Raw genomic sequence first — 19,511 nt, 5'->3', positions numbered from 1 at the left:
TTCAAAAAGTCTGAATCAGAATGTTAATTTTCTCTCTTTTGACAGTTTGTCTAAAATTCTTTTAGTTTGTGAATGCACATTTATTTTATTGTATGCATTTAGATGCAGCTTTAAGAGTTAAAAGTTGTTTATTGTACAGGTAGGCCATGTTTTACAGTTCAATGGAGAACTGCAAAATGTCTTTAAGTAGGCTTTCAAAATTAAACTGTTTTAGTCAGATTAAATCTTCTTTGCTTCCATACTGTCATCACAATGCTATAGTTATTAAGCTCTATCAGATTTAAAATGTTAACAGAAATACTGGTAATGTAGGCAGCTTTTTTGTGTGCAAAACCTTTCAATTCTCAGCTATTTATTATAAAATTTGGGAGGGACTATTTTTAATGCAAGCACGGAGCTCTGTTACCAGTGTTTTAGTTCCTGCATTTTTTTTAAATATAAATCCCACCAGAGTATGTCACACCTGCCAAAAAAAAATGCTCTTGAAGAGGAACAAATATACAAGTTGCACATGAGTATGAGTAGTTTCTTTTTCGGTATTTTCAGCTCTTTTAATTAGGGATTCTTGTGCATTGCTGTCAAGTACTTTATAAGATAGCTATTTATTTTTTATTATTCTGTCCACCAAGGACGGAATAAAGTCATCTGTGTTTATTTATTTGTCTGACTTTTAGCAGGATTACGTCAGAACTACTGCACGGATTTTGACAGAACTTTGACCACAAATACATATTAGGGTATGGAAGACTCCATTAAATTTTGGAGGTGATCAAGATTTCACTTTATAGGCTTTGAAGGATTATGTCAAAACTACTTAACAGGCATGGAAGACTCCACTGAATTTTGGAGGTGAAATTAATTTTTTTCCCTCAAAATTCTACACCATAGGTCACCAACCCTGTTCCTAGAGGGCACCTGCCCTGCATATTTTCTATGTCTACTGACTTAAAAAAAAAAAAAAAAAAAAAAAAGCTCTTCACGCTGCCATGAACACTGCCATCTACTAAGTGCTTGTGTACACTGCCATCTACTGGCCAGTAGATGGCAGTGTTCATGGCAAAAAGACAAGAAGAGCATTTGCCACACATTCGCTAAAAGTGATGAATCACTTAGCAAACAGGATTTTGAATTTTCAAATAGCCTTTTTTTTTTTTTTTTTTTTTTTTTTTTTACAAATGAAAAAGTGACATTTCCAAATACAAATTTATTTGTAAAACCTACCACACATTTCAGTATATGGTTATACTGACCAACCAACCACTGCTGGTGCCAGGAAACTGTTCCCATAATGCATTGCGGCATGTGTATCTAAACACTAAAACCTTCAAAATCAGTGCACTACTTTAAAACTAAAACATATAGGTAATATTTTCACTTTGTAAAATGACAGACATGACATTAATTTCAACAACTTGTCTAGAATTAGCTTGTTTAAAATTATAACCATGAGTCAAAATTCTGTGTGTGCATGACTCCGGCAGGTATGTATGTGTGAAGATAAATTATCTTTTTTCCTCCCTCCTTTCTTTCTGGTCACCAGGTCTCTTGCTGAGAGAAGGTGGATCTGCGACAGAAGTGCTGACTCGTGTCAGTAGCTGCCAGTGTACCAAAGTCAATACTGAAATTTATCGGTTTAGCTTTTATCTTTGGCTTCCACTAATTTTTTAAGGATTTATTGGTTTAGCTTTATAAGAGTTAACTTTCCAGTTAACGGATTAACGGTTATAGAATAGGGATGGGGATCGAGAACCGATTCCTTTTGGGTATCGTTAAAAAATGATTTGATCCACGACATCAATAACCTTTTTGCTTAACGATTCTCTTATTGGTCCTTCAGAGTGGCATTGTTTTTTGGGGTGTTTGTCAGGAAAATGATCATGTCTCTACATTGATTACAGACCCTGCAGTGGTTCTGTAATCAACTGTTTCTGCAGCGCGGCTCTTCTTTGAAGCTTGAAGTAATGAAGCATTGATCCGACCAGCTGCTTCGTGGTTCTTTGTTTTATTTTGCTTTATCTTAATTTTTCCCCGCTAAAAACCCTAAAGAGCATATGTCTGTGAGTAATATTTACTTTTTTTAATGTTAAACCGACCTGTTACGGTCTTATGAAACAGTTGATAGATGTATTTTAGAACTTAAAAACGGGACCGATGCTAACGCATTAGCATGTCTATGGCTTTTTCAGTGTTAAAGTTAGCATTAAGCTGTTTGCATCTCAGCACGTTTGTGTGCATGTTTTCTGTATAATAATTAATGGCTCAGCGTTTGTTGTCGGAAAAGAGTCAAACTGTATTTTTTTTATTTTTTTTTATTCATATATTAATAATGGCAACAACAACAAAAGTAATAACTCATAACTAATAATGCTACAATACCATTTTAGAGAAAGAAACAAAAAAAACCTGAAACAAATCACAACAGAAAATATGAAACCAACTAACAATGAAAATAAATAAATACATAGTGACTCTTACACCTCCACCATATTTTGAATTTGTTAATTTCTTTAGTGATTTCCTCCAGAATTATCTGCCAAGCTAGAAAACTGCTGCAGAATACTACTGGAATGAAATTACAGAAAAGCTGTTTAAATCAAATGACACCTCTTTCCAAACATTGTAATACAAACTGCAATCGATCAAAACATTTTTCCTCCAAAAATGAGACGTCCTGTGCTGATGTGCAGCAGCTGGCTGAGCTCAGAGGTATGGGGAGATATTCATGCCAAAATGTATGAAAGGAAATGCTTTTGACAAATTACAGATTTTATTTGTTTTTATTTATGTCCAGAGATCAAGGATCCAGTGACCAATTTAAAATGTTGTTGACATAAAAAACCTGTAAAGCCTACTTTTAGTACACCGAAAATTCACAAGAGGTATCGATAAGGGAATCGATAAGGAATCCGATTGATAAGTGGAATCGATAATGGCATTGATAATGGCATCGATATCGATAAAATCTTATCAATACCCATCTCTATTATAGAAGCTAACTTTTTGGTTAGCTGTGCCTATCACTGACGGTAGTGAAGCCCAGGGCTAGCTGCTGGTAACCACCTTAAGGCGGGCTTACACTGTGCGAGTTTTGGCCCTTTTTCAGCCGATTTTTCACTCGTGCGAGAATTTTTTGGATCGCGCTGAGTTTCAGCTTAATCATGCATCGTGCAGTCTACATGGAGTAACGAGCTGCGTTTAACATCTCACGACCCCCTCCCGATCAGGAATCGTATGGTCGGATGAAAATCAAACCTGTTTGATATTTTGGTCGGCCGTCGTGACTCGTGAGGGTTCCGCGCCGCTGAAGCAGTGCTACAAGCGTCTACGCACTGATTACCTCACACACTGTCCATGAGCAAACACCGGAGAGAGCAAACGGTGATCTCATGTAAAGTCTTATGTTTGTGTTCCCTCGCAATAACCTAATATCATATTAAAGTTCATGCCTATCAGCGCGCACAGTGAGTGGAATCAGGCGGTGAGAGACTAAACGTATATGTGCGCGTGTGCACACACAGCAGACAACAGGATTTACGACAGATGAGGGAGTAAGTTGCTACACCTTGCACAGCTGTAAGACGCCGTATGAAATATAGTTTATTTATACAACAGTGTAAGTAGCAACACCTGTTATGAATGTTTTCTTTTTTTTACTGTCCTCTCATGGATCATGTTGCTGTCATCATGTTGTGTGTGCGTGCGCGCGCATATACGTTCAGTCTCCCCCCACCTGATTTCACTCACTGTGCGCACTGATAGGCATGAAATAATAATTATTTTTTTAAAGAAAAAAAAAAGCTGACGTGTGGTTTTTGAATGTACAATGTGAGCAGTCAGATTGCATCAGAGCATCGGGCCGTATAGTGTGAGAACATGAATCGTGCGCTCTGAACTTTTAAACCCTGCGGTTTTGTCGCACAGTTTGAGCTGGAGCCAAGTACAACGATTGAAAATATCGTACAGTGTATACCCAGCCTTAGTAATTTCTCTGCTTCCCTGTTGATTTAATGCTGGTGAATTAATGCCTTAGGTGCAGTTATTTCTAGCAGACTGATTCTGCTCTTTTTCTCACAGTCTGAGGTATTGGTGAGGCCTTTAATGGATACTGGCCCTGTACCCCAGCATGCCAGACTGACCTCAGGATGCCATACCTATTCACCTGGAGACAGAGATTAAGCCTTTTATCTCAATAACAGACCCTGTTTTTGTTGGTCTTCTGTTTTTTTTTTTTTTTTTTGTTTCTTTTGGTTTGTAAAAACCTTGTAACTGTTACAACCCCTGACAAAAATTATGGAATCACTGGCCTCGGAGGATGTTCATTCAGTTGTTTAATTTTGTAGAAAAAAAGCAGATCAGACATGACACAAAACTAAAGTCATTTCAAATGGCAACTTTCTGGCTTTAAGAAACACTATAAGAAATCAGGAAAAATAATTGTGGCAGTCAGTAACGGTTACTTTTTTAGACCAAGCAGAGGGAAAAAATATGGAATCACTCAATTCTGAGGAAAAAAATTATGGAATCATGAAAAGCAAAAAAACGCTCCAACACATCACTAGTATTTTGTTGCACCACCTCTGGCTTTTATAACAGCTTGCAGTCTCTGAGGCATGGACTTAATGAGTGACAGACAGTACTCTTCATCAATCTGGCTCCAACTTTCTCTGATTGCTGTTGCCAGATCAGCTTTGCAGGTTGGAGCCTTGTCATGGACCATTTTCTTCAACTTCCACCAAAGATTTTCAATTGGATTAAGATCCAGACTATTTGCAGGCCATGACATGGACCCTATGTGTCTTTTTGCAAGGAATGTTTTCACAGTTTTTGCTGTATGGCAAGATGCATTATCATCTTGAAAAATGATTTCATCATCCCCAAACATCCTTTCAATTGATGGGATAAGAAAAGTGTCCAAAATATCAACGTAAACTTGTGCATTTATTGATGATGTAATGACAGCCATCTCCCCAGTGCCTTTACCTGACATGCAGCCCCATATCATCAATGACTGTGGAAATTTACATGTTCTCTTCAGGCAGTCATCTTTATAAATCTCATTGGAACGGCACCAAACAAAAGTTCCAGCATCATCACCTTGCCCAATGCAGATTCGAGATTCATCACTGAATATGACTTTCATCCAGTCATCCACAGTCCACGATTGCTTTTCCTTAGCCCATTGTAACCTTGTTTTTTTCTGTTTAGGTGTTAATGATGGCTTTCGTTTAGCTTTTCTGTATGTAAATCCCATTTCCTTTAGGCGGTTTCTTACAGTTCGGTCACACACGTTGACTCCAGTTTCCTCCCATTCGTTCCTCATTTGTTTTGTTGTGCATTTTCGATTTTTGAGACATATTGCTTTAAGTTTTCTGTCTTGACGCTTTGATGTCTTCCTTGGTCTACCAGTATGTTTGCCTTTAACAACCTTCCCATGTTGTTTGTATTTGGTCCAGAGTTTAGACACAGCTGACTGTGAACAACCAACATCTTTTGCAACATTGCGTGATGATTTACCCTCTTTTAAGAGTTTGATAATCCTCTCCTTTGTTTCAATTGACATCTCTCATGTTGGAGCCATGATTCATGTCAGTCCACTTGGTGCAACAGCTCTCCAAGGTGTGATCACTCCTTTTTAGATGCAGACTAACGAGCAGATCTGATTTGATGCAGGTGTTAGTTTTGGGGATGAAAATTTACAGGGTGATTCCATAATTTATTCCATATTTCCATATTATTCCATATTGAGTCCATATTTTTTTCCCTCTGCTTGGTCTAAAAAAGTAACATTACTGACTGCCACAATTTTTTTTTTCTTGATGTCTTATAGTGTTTCTTAAAGCCAGAAAGTTGCCATATGAAATGACTTTTGTTTTGTGTGATGTCTGTGATCTGCTTTTTTTCTACAAAATTAAACAACTGAATGAACATCCTCCGAGGCCGGTGATTCCATAATTATTGCCAGTGGTTGTAGAATGGCTTAAGCAGTGGGTCACCCCTCTGTGTCTGGCCTGCTTGAGGTTTCTTCCTCATTATCACCAGAGGGAGTTTTTCCATTATGATTTGGCATTATGTAAATAAAATTTCAATTGAATTGTCATGTAAAAATATTTCAGGCCACTGTTTTGAGGATAGAAGTTAGAAGTTTTGAGTTAGAATGAATCTCAGCTGCGTCCTTTTTTGTATTATTTACAACATTGCAGAGAATTTTTGGAAATTAATTTTGTTGTTTGAATTGTAGACTTGGAATGCCCGTCTTCTGATGGAGCGCTCTCTGGCTGTCAAATGTCCAGATATCAGCACTCACCTTGCTGGAACCAAGAAGGTCCAGCAGGTACTGGCTAGACCTGGGGTTCTGGAGAAGTTCTTTCCCGACCAGCCTGAAGCAGTTGAGCAGATCAGAGCAACATTTGCAGGCCTCTACACTTTAGACAGGGTGAGATTGATGCCTTGAACACTATTTATCCTATAATTGTCCCTCCTGCAAACAAAAGTTATGGGGGAGGGACAGTGATGTGAAAAAAATGTGTGCACCCTCGAACTTTTGTACATTTGAAATTTTTTATGACATCAAAAGAAAATGTTTTTTTACATTCAGATTTCTAAAATGATGCCCTTTAAACCCACAGTGAAAAATTATATCTACATTCTTAATTAAAATAAATGAAAATATAACAACCAACATGGGTGTGAATAAGTAAGTGCACCCTTTAGTATGATTATATCTTGGACTTTGATTACTTCAGTTATTAAGAAACACAAACAGTATGGTAAATTTGTATGGAGGAGGCACTTCCCACAAACCAAGGAAATATGCAGAAAAGAGACTAGTGACGGAAGCCACCAAGACACTCATGACAACCCAAAAGATGTTCTTGGCTTCTGTGCTGCGATTGGAAACATTGTGCATAGTATGAGTTTTGCATTTTACAATCCCAATTCCAATGAAGTTGGGACATTGTGTAAAATGTAAATAAAACAGAATACAATGATTTGCAAATCTTCTTCAGCCTATATTCAATTGAATACACCACAAAGACAAGATGTGTAATGTTCAGACTGATAAAGTTTATTGTTTTTGTGCAAATATTTGCTCATTTTGAGCTGGATGCCTGCAACACGTTTCAAAAAAGCTGGGACAGTGGTATGTTTACCACTGTGTTACATCACCTTTCCTTCTAACAACACTCAATAAGCATTTGGGAACTGATGACAGTAATTGTTGAAGCTTTGTAGGTGGAATTCTTTCCCATTCTTGCTTGATGTACGACTTCAGTTGTTCAGCATTCTGGGGTCTCCGTTGTCATATTTTGCGCTTCATAATGCGCCACACATTTTCAATGGGCGACAGGTCTGGACTGCAGGCAGGCCAGTATAGTACCTGCACTTTTTTACTACGAAGCCACACTGTTGTAATACGTGCAGAATGTGGCTTGACATTGTCTTGCTGAAATAAGCAGGGACGTCCCTGAAAAAGATGTTGCTTGGATGCTTAAACTGTTGGACTGTTTTTTTCACGCAGTTGTTCACAAAGTGGTGATCCTTTTGGGGATGCTCCTTTTATACCCAATCATGACGCTCACCTGTTTCCAATTATGTGTTCTTTGAGCATTCATCAACTTTCCCAGTCTTTTGTTGCCCTGTCTCAACTTTTTTGAAGCCTGTTGCAGGCATCCATTTGAAAATGAGCAAATATTTGCACAAAAACATTAAAGTTTATCAATTTGAACATTAAATATCTTGTCTTTGAGGTGTATTAAATTGAATATAGGTTGAAGAGGCTTTTTCAAATTGTATTCTGTTTTTATTTACATTTCACACAATGTCCCAACTTCACTGGAATTGGGGTTGTACATCACCACTCAACATCATAGTCGAGTTGAGCAGAGAATTTTTATACAACAAAGCAGATCAAATCTAGGCTTGCATCTCCCATGTGCCTATTGGCAAGCTGTAGTTGAACTTTCAATTCTTTTTAAGAAAATCCTCTATACCATTTCATGATGAAGCTGGATAAGTGGTGATGCAAAATGCAAAACTTGCACCGTCCAAGTATATACAGCAGGTAAAATAAGTCTTGAACACATCACCATTTTTCTCAATTAATATACGTATTTCTAAAGGTGCTATTGACATGAAATTTTCACCACGTTAGTAACAAATTTACCTAATATTATGCGGTCTAGCAAAAGGCAGTATTACAGTGATTTATTGGAAAAAATAAAACAAACATTAAAGGTACTTGGAAGCTCTTAAATGAAATTATCAAAAATAAAAAAGTTGTCAAAGATTATCCTACATATTTTTACACAAATACTGATACAATTGTTAAGGAAAAGAAACCTATAATAGACCATTTTATTGATTATTTTGCTAATGTGAGGAAAAATTTAGCAAACTCAGTTGTACCTTCTAATATGTGTTGGGATAACAGTACAAGTAATAATCTGCCGGATTCAGTGTTTATCAGAGAAACTGATGAATATGAAATAATTGACATAGTTCATAAACTAAAGGGGAAAAATCTACTTATTGCATTCATTTTGGTATATATTAGATTAAAAATATTATTGATTGTGTTGTTAAACCTTTATATTTGTAATTTGTCATTGGTGACTGGGAGATTTCCTTCCAAAATGAAAATAGCTCAAGTGATTCCGCTGTTCAAATCTGGTGACAAACATGTTTTTTCAAACTACAGGCCAATCTCACTGGTACCTCAATTTTCAAAAATTCTGGAAAAGATATTCATTAAGAGGTTACATGATTTTATCCAAACATCATATACTAAATGAGCAGCACTATGGATTTAAAGAAAATCGTACAACTTCATTGGTGGTAAATGATTTTGTGAAACATATTACGAATGCAGTTGAAAACAAGGAATATACTGTAGGGATTTTATTTGACTTACAGAAAGCATTCGATACCATAGATCATACCTTATTATTGGATAAATTATGGAAGTATGGTATCAGAGGATTAGCTCATGATTGGATCACAAGTTATTTATACAGTAGGTATCAATTTGTTCATATTGGTGGGATAAATTCTGAATTTTTGAAGTGCACTTATGGGGTGCCCTAGGGCTCAGTCCTTGGGCCTTTGTTGTTTCGTTTATATATTAAAGACATTTGTTTGGTTTCTAAGTTTGTGAGTTGCATGTTATTTGCTGATGACACAACTGTGTTTTGTAGTGGGGATCATTTGAGACAGGTCCTGGACATGATAGAGAGGGAACTACAAAAGTTCAAAGAATGGTTTGATTCAAATAAATTATTGCTTCATTTTCAGAAAACAAAGTGTATCATATTTGGAAATAAGCCCAGGAATTTATGTAGAAATTTGCTTGTACACCTTATTGAAATTGAACTTGTAAATGAAACTAAATTTCTTGGGGTTTTCATTGACAATAAATTAAGTTGGAAAACACATATAAATTATGTTAAATCTAAAATGTCAAAAGCCATTGCCATTTTGTATAAAGTACGAGGGTAGGCTGAAAAGTTCTAAGGCTCCCCATGAAGGAGTAATGCATTAACTGCATTATAGTGAGCCTTAGAACTTTTCAGCCTACCCTCGTACAAGAGTTCCTCTCCCAACACTCATTGGTTACCTTATATCATTCATTACTTGTTCTGTACATGACCTATTGAGGTTTGGGGAACCACCTAAAAAACAAATACAGTATTTTGACTACAGAAGAAAGTGAAAAGAATTATTTGTATTAACCCATATCGTGAGCCAACAAATCCATTGTTTGTCTGTTTACACATTTTAAAATTTTGGGACCTGATTGATTATAGCATAATAAAAAATTATGTTTAAAGTAAAAAATAAACTTTTACCACAACGTGTCCATGACCTGTTCAAAATGAGGAACTCCAGTTATAATTTAAGAGGAACCCTATTGCTTCAAAAATCAAAATGTATTTAATTACTTGTCATGATGAATTAGGTTTATCGATTTTGTTTTGTTTTTGGGTGCACTGCTGTTTGCATGTTTGTGTTTTGAAATTTTAGTTCAGTGATTATTTTATGTTTTGTATTAGTTATCATGGGTATATGTATATTTTATATACATATGTATACATTTTTACTTTTTTAATTAAAAGGGTGGACCTACACCTCTTCTGTGAACTCAATGAATCAAGAACGTCTCAGTACATTTTTCCATTCATCCTTCATTCAGTTACATCAAGTTTGCCAGTGCAGTATGCTGAAATATAGCCCCACACCATGATGTTCCCACCTTCAAACTTCACTGTTGGCATGGTGATTTTCGGGTGATGTACAGTGCCATTTGGCCTCCAGACATTTTGTTAAGTGTGATTCAGGCAGCGCACCAAAGGATGACCGTGTGACAGTTTGATGCTATTTACACTCCCATCCAGTTAATGGCGGTGTTCTATGGATTTTGACCCAACATCCATAGAACACTGCCATCTACTGGATGGGAGTGTAAATAGCATCCAGCTGTCACACGGTCGCTGCCTAAAGCACACTTAATAGAATTGTCAGTTTTGCAAATGCCTTTTTTTTTTTTACAAATGAAAAAAAATTACATTTTTACAAATATACATTTATTTGTGAAAGAACCAACACACGCATTACAGTAACTTGTGTGTTGGTTTTTTTTTACAAATAAATTAAACCAACCAGTGATGAGGAGGCTCATTTTCCCATAATGCCTTTTGACATCTGTGAGTTTTAATGCTCAAACTTTCAGAATTAGTGCATTACTTTAAAACTAAAAGATATATGTGATATTTTCACTTTGTAAAAATGACAGCATTAATGTTAATATCAATAAACCATCTGGAATTAGTTTGGTTTTTAAATCAAACCATAAGTCAAACCGACTTACTGTTCATGTCTTTTGCCACACGTCAGGGGCTCTCTATGTTGAATATAAATGTCTGTTCCTTACAGTAGTGGGCAGGGCGCACAAAGACAGAAGCTCTGACTCATTCTGTTGGGTTTGTGATCGCCTTTGATTCTACTCAGAAGCATCTGCGGTGCTTAAAGTCAAAACTGGCTTGTCAGTAGCTGACAGTGTACCAGAGTCGATACTAAAAGTTAATGGTTAGCTGTAGCTTACGCTTAATTTTTTTTCTTTTTTTTATCAGTTTATCGCTTTATCGTGATAAACGTTAACTTTTCAGCTAGCGGATTAGGGGTCATTGAAGCTAACTTTTTGGTTAGCTATGCCAACCACTGGTCATGGTATCCAAAGAGTTCAGTTTTCGTCTCATCTGTCCCGACTATATTCTCGCAGTATTTCACAGTCTAAATGTTGTGCAGCAAAAGTAAATGAGCTTCAACATGCTTTTTCTTCAGCAATGGAGTCTTCCGTGGTGAACATGCATACAGGCCATGGTGGTTGAGTGCATTATTTACTGTTTTCTTTGAAGCAGTTATACCTGCTAATTCCAGGTCTTTCTCAAGCTCTCCATAAGTGATCCTCGATTCTTTGACAACTCTTCTGATAATTATTTTCACTCCTCTGTCAGAAATATTGTGAGGAGCAGACGCAATCGTGGCCAGTTTATGGTGAAATGATGTTCTTTCCACTTCTGCATTGTGGCCCCAGTACTCACTGGAACATTCAGAAGTTTAGAAATCCTACTATAACCAATGCCATCAATATGTTTTGCAAGAACGAGGTTGCAAAGATCTTGAGATACCGCTTTGCTTTTTCCCATCATGAGATGCTTCGTGTATGACACTTTGCTAATGAGACCCATTTTTATAGGCCATCAGTCGGGACTGAATCAGGTGACAGTAATTTGCATTGACAAGGGGCAGGACTGCTTTCTAATTAGTGATAGATTTAAGGTGGTGTCTTGGCTTTCCATGCCTTTTTTTGCCTACCTTTCTTTGGGTGTTCAATACTTTTTCCTGTGTCATTTCACATTACACATAACTTATGCACATCTGTGGTTTGATTTTTTTTAATTTTTTTTTTTTTACTGTGTGTGGATTACTTGGGTTGTTACATCTGCTGAAACTTTCATGTCAATGGCACCTTCAGAAATATAATTTCTGAGAAAAATGGTGACGTGTATTTTATCCACTCAACTTTTAGTATGAGTCCTACTCATGATTTTACAAATGATAACCCCAGATCTCACAGTGACACTTTGAACGAAAGACATTTCATCAGACACAGTATTTACTCAAAATTGCAAGCTCAAGGAACATTAAAAGTCACACCAGCATATCCTTTAGTTCACCTACACAAAAACCCAGACAAGCGTTTATGGATGATCTGAGGTCAGAAAGATGCCTCACACTGGGCACTTCATTAGATACAGCTGTTTAACTGCATACCACAGCAAATATAGATTTTTTTTTTTATGATTTCTTTCCAATCAAATTAACATAATATAGTGTATTTAAGAATGTCAACTTGGTCATGGGGATCTACTTAAGTTCAGATAAAGGACTACATGTTGATTTTGTGAATTTAAATGCAACATGGTTCTTCCTATCAGACAGACCAATTTCAGTTCTGAAGCTGCTGATCTACTGGGTTCTTCACAAATAACCACCTCCAGGGTCAACAGAGAATGGATTGAAAAAGAGGAAACATTCACATGATAGAATGGCATAGATGAGGATAGGTCTTGGTGCATGCACTGGTGCTGTTTGTCACCATATCCACCACACTGTGGAATGCGTTGGGTTTTGTTTGGCAATCACACAGGGAGACAGCTGGTCCATTCCCACTTCTGGAAAGTACTCATCTATCTGCTGCAGACAGGTGAAGCATGGGCTCCCTTTGGACTTCTCCACCCATTGGGTTCCTCAATACTGATGTACCTGTCTGCTGGATCATGCACACAGGCCAAAATGTCGCTGACACGTACCACATGGCCACAATTTCGCTGACATTTCCTTACAATGCAAGTGGTATTCCTCATCTGAGAGTCCCAAAGCAACTGTTCATTTCACACAAATTCATTCCAGTGGTACCCACAGTTTCACCACAGACATGTAGTACTAAAAAAGGAACCAGTTTTTATGATTTATATAACTTTAGACCACTGGTTAGAGACAGGAAGCACCAGGACCCTTCAAACTTGCCACGTTGATCTCCTGTAAAAATATTGTATCGCCAAACACCTATGACCAGCAATCTCATGATTCCATAAACACTTTCCAGGATCTTTCAGTCTCAAAGGCTGAGGACCCAGAGATATGAATGTCACTGTTAAGGTCAGGTCAACACTTCCACTACATACAGATACAATTCTGGTGGCCAAGTCCAGGCAGTCATTGTAAGCCAGGATCTCAATTTTGATTCCCGACCATCATAAAGCCAGACACTCTGATGCCTTACTCAGCTTTTCAAGTGCTGCAATCAGAGAATCCATTAATTCCCCAAAGGCCAAGCTCAGTAAAACCTTCCTTGGCAAAAAAGGCACCTAAGCTTCTGATTGCCACACCCCTACCCTTTACACTGCATATAAGGAAAATACTTAATGGCATAAGAGATCATGTTTTTATTCTTATTACTGTTCCTTATTTTCTGTCCTTCATGTCTTCAGGGTCCAGAAGGAGATAAAGCTATTGCAATGGCTTTAGCAGCACCAGACAGATTTGTCCTGAAGCCTCAACGAGAAGGAGGAGGTATGATGGTGATGGTTTCAAGTTTGAATGGTTTCACCTGCATTGAAATTATATATAAATGGTGTCAAAAATAGTGCAAGGCTTTCAAAAAATTCTCTTAAGAACAAATCACTTCAGTAGATTATCACATTATTAATAGCAAAAAACTGCAATTCATTTTGAACCCTGCACTTTAGTTCATGAACATGTCTCGTGTACTGCTCAGTCATCAGCCTCACTGTTTTTGCAGGCAACAACATCTATGGATCAGAGATATGCAAAATGCTCGAGGCAGTGAAGGAGACCACAGAGAGGTCAGCCTATATTCTGATGGATAAAATCCAACCTGTTCCTGTACAAAACTACCTGATCAGACGAGATGCTCCACTCCAAATCACCAACTGTCTCAGTGAACTTGGAATTTTTGGAGCATATGTCAGGTACATCGTTATCAATGCACTGGTCGAAAATGGTCTCCAAACATGAATTTCACTGATGGAAAGATGGCAACTTTGAGATGTTGTTTGTTTTTTACAGGCATGTGAGAATTGTGCATTTTTGCATATTTACGCATTTTAAAATTTCTGCCAGTGTTTTGCGTGAGGTATAAATCAGTCTGTTTTTGAGGTATAAATCAGTCTGTTTTGAAGGCGCACATTAGATGTCGTGAAAAACATTTTACGCCAATCATATGCTTACACAGTACTACCGTTTTGTAATGGTGCGAAACCACATCCAAAAAATGAGTTAAAATCTGTGGAAAGACACAATAGAAATGGAAAAAAACTGGTGATTTGGATGCCAGGAACATTGACAGAGAAGCAGGCGTCAGGTACCCATGGGATTGGACATTGTGTGAGGTCCAGGTGAGTTGCTCTCTGTTTCTTTCTTCGGTAAGTTTGTGTTTTAAGGACATGTCGCATGTTATTTAACGTCCCAGGTAGCAACACATCAAAATATGCATGATTGTAAGGCTATCCATGCGCATGCAGTAATATTTAGTGGTCACTGATGTATTTTATTGCTAATTATCCCTCTCGCTCAGCGAGGTAGCGGGTTACCATTAGCGAGTTAGTATTTCTTGCCATTTCGTGGCGTGTGACGTACATTTTAGGAAAAGCAGAAACATCCCGATGGCTGACAGAGTGAAACAAACTCTGCTCTGTCCGATAATGAAGCTTCTGACCTTTCATTCGAAAGTGATGGCTTGCATTTACAAAGGATGTACAGACAGACAGGAGGCAGCACACGTCACCCAGGCACAGGCAACTAAAAGCAGCCACAGTTAGGAGAGATTTAAGTCATTAAAGCAATGCCCAAAAAGCACAGAAAGCAAAAGCAAATAAAAAATGAACCTGGGATGATATTGATCATAGCATACAAGTACCATAACTATTGACTATCTAGTCAAACTATTGACAATCTTGAATATTGAAAATAGGTTAAATTTTGTCAGATGTATTTTCATGGAGCTTAGTCATTTTCCCACATAACTATTCATATATTTTCAGTACTTTAGCATGGAATCCTGTGCATGAGTACATGCATTTTATGTAATGTAAAACCAGGCAACCATTCTCTTACTAAAATTATATGAGAATTGCAAGAACTCATCTGGTTAGAGTTGCATGTAGTATGATATTGTCCTATTCATGATACACAGTTAAATTGTTTTTTCTCACTGCCCTTTTGACATTTTTATTTGCTGCAGTCAGATTTAATTATAAGCTAGATATTTTGCAAATTCAATGCAGAAAAAGGTTCTGGTGAGCATTAGCATGCCTAAAACTCTTCAGCTTCTGGAGGGCTTCGCTCCCCCAGACCCCCAACCAGGACCCTCTTGACCCCCAGCCATTTTAAACATTTTTTTGTTATTTGCCTCTCACATGCCTGTTTTTATAATTATATTCTGAATGTCTTTAAAGGTACTATGAATAACATTGGAAACATTAATGTAATAGCCAACAACTATTTTCTATGTAAAGATTTAGTGTCTTAGATTACATTAGATTCCAACCCCAATTCCAGTGAAGTTGGGACGTTGTGTGAAATGTAAATAAAAACAGAATACAATGATTTGCAAATCCTCTTCAACCTATATTCAGTTGAATACACCACAAAGGCAAGATTTAGATTTTTTTTGTTTTGTTTTGTTTTTGTGCATTTTGAAATGGATGCCTGCAACACATTACAAAAAAGATGGGACAGAGGCAACAAAAGACTGGGAAAGTTGATGAATGCTCAATGAACATCTGTTTGGAACATTCCACAGGTGAGCAGGTTAATTGGAAACAGATGAGTGTCATGATTGGTATAAAAGGAGCATCCCCAAAAGGCTCAGCCGTTCACAAGCAAAAATGGGGCAAGGATCACCACTTTGTGAACAACTGCGTGAAAAAAATAGTCCAACAGTTTAAGAACAATGTTTCTCAACGTTCAGCTGCAAGGAATTTAGGGATTCCATCATCTACAGTCCATAATGTAATCAGATGATTCAGAGAATCTGGAGAACTTTGTACACGTCAGTGGCAAGGCCGGAAATCAACATTGAATGCCCGTGACCTTCGATCCCTCAGACAGCACTGCATTAAAAACCGACATCATTGTGTAAAGGATCTTACCGCATGGGCTCAGGAACACTTCAGAAAACCATTGTCAGTTAACACAGTTCGTGGCTACATCTACAAGTGCAAGTTAAAACTCCACCATGCAAAGCGAAAGCCATACATCAACAACATCCAGAAACGCTGCTACCTTCTTTGGACCCGAGCTCATTTGAAATGGACAGACGCAAAGTGGAAAAGTGTGCTGTGGTCTGATGAGTCCACATTTCAAATTATTTTTGGAAATCATGGACGTCGTGTCCTCCGGACAAAAGAGGAAAAAGACCATCCAGATTGTTACCAGCGCAAAGTTCAAAAGCCAGCATCTGTGATATTATGGGAGTGTGTTAGTGCCCATGACATGGGCAACTTACATGTCTGTGATGGCACCATCAGTGCTGAAAGGTACATCCAGATTTTGGAGCAACACATGCTGCCATCCAAGCAACGTCTTTTTCAGGGACATCCCTGCTTATTTCAGCAAGACAATGTCAAGCCACATTCTGCATATGTTACAATAGCATGGTTTCATAGTAAAAGAGTGCAGGTACTAGACTGGCCTGCCTGCAGTCCAGACCTGTTGCCCATTGAAAATGTGTGGCGCATTATGAAGCGCAAAATATGACAACGGAGACCCCGAAATGTTGAACAACTGAAGTTGTGCATCAAGCAATAATGGGAAATAATTCCACCTACAAAGTTTCAACAGTTGGTGTCCTCAGTTCCCAAACACTTATTGAGTGTTGTTAGAAGGAAAGGTGATGTAACACAGTGGTAAACATACCCCTGTCCCAACTTTTTTGAAACGTATTGCAGGCATCCATTTCAAAATGAGCAAATATTTGCACAAAAAACAATAAAGTTTATCAGTTTGAATATTAAATATCTTGTCTTTGTGGTGCATTCACTTGAATATAGGTTGAAGAGGATTTGCAAATTGTTGTATTACACTCAACAAAAATATAAACGCAACACTTTTGGTTTTGCTCCCATTTTGTATGAGATTAACTCAAAGATCTAAAACTTTTTCCACATACACAATATCACCATTTCCCTCAAATACTGTTCACAAACCAGTCTAAATCTGTGATAGTGAGCACTTCTCCTTTGCTGAGATAATCCATCCCACCTCACAGGTGTGCCATATCAAGATGCTGATTAGACACCATGATTAGTGCACAGATGTGCCTTAGACTGTCCACAATAAAAGGCCACTCTGAAAGGTGCAGTTTTGTTTTACGGGGGGGGGATACCAGTCAGTATCTGGTGTGACCACCATTTGCCTCATGCAGTGCAACACATCTCCTTCGCATAAAGTTGATCAGGTTGTCAATTGTGGCCTGTGGAATGTTGGTCCACTCCTCTTCAATGGCTGTGCGAAGTTGCTGGATATTGGCAGGAACTGGTACACGCTCCGGTGAGTATGCCGGCCATGCAAGAACTGGGACATTTTCAGCTTCCAAGAATTGTGTACAGATCCTTGCAACATGGGGCTGTGCATTATCCTGCTGCAACATGAGGTGATGTTCTTGAATTGGCACAACAATGGGCCTCAGGATCTCGTCACAGTATCTCTGTGCATTCAAAATGCCATCAATAAAATGCACCTGTGTTCTTCATCCATAACAGACGCCTGCCCATACCATAACCCCACCGCCACCATGGGCCACTCGATCCACAACATTGACATCAGAAAACCGCTCACCCACACGACGCCACACACGCTGTCTGCCATCTGCCCTGAACAGTGTGAAAAGGGATTCATCCGTGAAGAGAACACCTCTCCAACGTGCCAAACGCCAGCGAATGTGAGCATTTGCCCGCTCAAGTCGGTTACGACGACGAACTGGAGTCAGGTCGAGACCCCGATGAGGACAACGAGCATGCAGATGAGCTTCCCTGAGACGGTTTCTGACAGTTTGTGCAGAAATTCTTTGGTTATGCAAACCGATTGTTTCAGCAGCTGTCTGAGTGGCTGGTCTCAGACGATCTTGGAGGTGAACATGCTGGATGTGGAGGTCCTGGGCTGGTGTGGTTACACGTGGTCTGCAGTTGTGAGGCTGGTTGGATGTACTGCCAAATTCTCTGAAACGCCTTTGGAGACAGCTTATGGTAGAGAAATGAACATTCAATACACGAGCAACAGCTCTGGTTGACATTCCTGCTGTCAGCATGCCAATTGCACGCTCCCTCAAATCTTGTGACATCTGTGGCATTGTGCTGTGTGATAAAACTGCACCTTTCAGAGTGGCCTTTTATTGTGGGCAGTCTAAGGCACACCTGTGCACTAATCATGGTGTCTAATCAGCATCTTAATATGGCACACCTGTGAGGTGGGATGGATTATCTCAGCAAAGAAGTGCTCACTATCACAGATTTAGACTGGTTTGTGAACAATATTTGAGGGAAATGGTGATATTGTGTATGTGGAAAAAGTTTTAGCTCTTTGAGTTCATCTCATACAAAATGGGAGCAAAACCAAAAGTGTTGCGTTTATATTTTTGTTGAGTGTATGTTTTTATTTACATTTTACACAACGCCCCAACTTCATTGGAGTTGGGGTTGTAGATAGGACATTATTAATCCCTTTTGAGGACTCCCCCATGGAAATTAAGGTTCCAGCAGCACTGGACAGTAGCACACAGGGTAAGAGCACACAGAGTATCCAAAGTAAAAGTAAGAAACAATTTGCAATGTAATTGTAAATACCAGAAATACTGCTGTCTAATGTCTTGCTGGCTATTACTGCCCCTCTCCTTCCCATCTTCTGTCTTCCTGCTACTCCTCCTCCCCGAGTAAGGAGTTGTACAGTCAGATGGCCTGAAGGACAAAGGAGTTTTTCAGTCTGTTGGTCCGGCACTTGGGAAGGACCTTAATGATATCCTGTGTAGAAAATGAAGCAACACCCCGCTGTTCTGTTAACTTTTCTGTCCTGTTTACATTTCCAGTTGGTTGTTCGTGTGCCTTTAGTGCATGTGCATCCAGACCTGTGAAACTATTGCCCCTTCCCTTTTAATCCCCTTGTATTTCATATCAGGGCGATATTCCGATCGGCATGATCAGTCAGTCTGTCCGTTTTCGCTTGTTAACATGATATCTCAAGAAACAATTGAACAATTTCATTTTTATTTAGCATAAGGGTGTACTTGGGTGATTCCCCAACAACAGTCAGTTACAGTGACTTTCTGGTCAATTTCAAGGTCACAGTGAGATATTCAGGAAATTGTTATTGCCACCCTTGTTAGCATGATATCTCAAGAACCAGTTGACCAGTTTCATTCATTGGACTAATTTCAT

General features: G+C 38.4%; 1 protein-coding gene across 2 annotated transcripts in view; it reads left to right on the top strand.

The window, feature by feature from the left end:
• Positions 1-19,511, top strand: part of gss (glutathione synthetase) — an 81,795-nt gene that overhangs the window by 46,793 nt on the left and 15,491 nt on the right. For both annotated transcript variants that reach the window (XM_034172169.1, XM_034172168.1), the window contains exons 10-12: positions 6,239-6,433; positions 13,551-13,632; positions 13,862-14,051. In XM_034172169.1, coding sequence (XP_034028060.1) covers positions 6,239-6,433; positions 13,551-13,632; positions 13,862-14,051 — 467 coding nt within the window. The remainder of the gene's footprint in view (positions 1-6,238; positions 6,434-13,550; positions 13,633-13,861; positions 14,052-19,511) is intronic.

Source organism: Thalassophryne amazonica, chromosome 6 (assembly GCF_902500255.1).
Source record: "Thalassophryne amazonica chromosome 6, fThaAma1.1, whole genome shotgun sequence".
Taxonomy (NCBI): Eukaryota; Metazoa; Chordata; class Actinopteri; order Batrachoidiformes; family Batrachoididae; genus Thalassophryne; species Thalassophryne amazonica.
The sequence above is the reverse complement of the archived record's forward strand: the minus strand, read 5'-3'. Positions and strand labels throughout refer to the sequence as shown.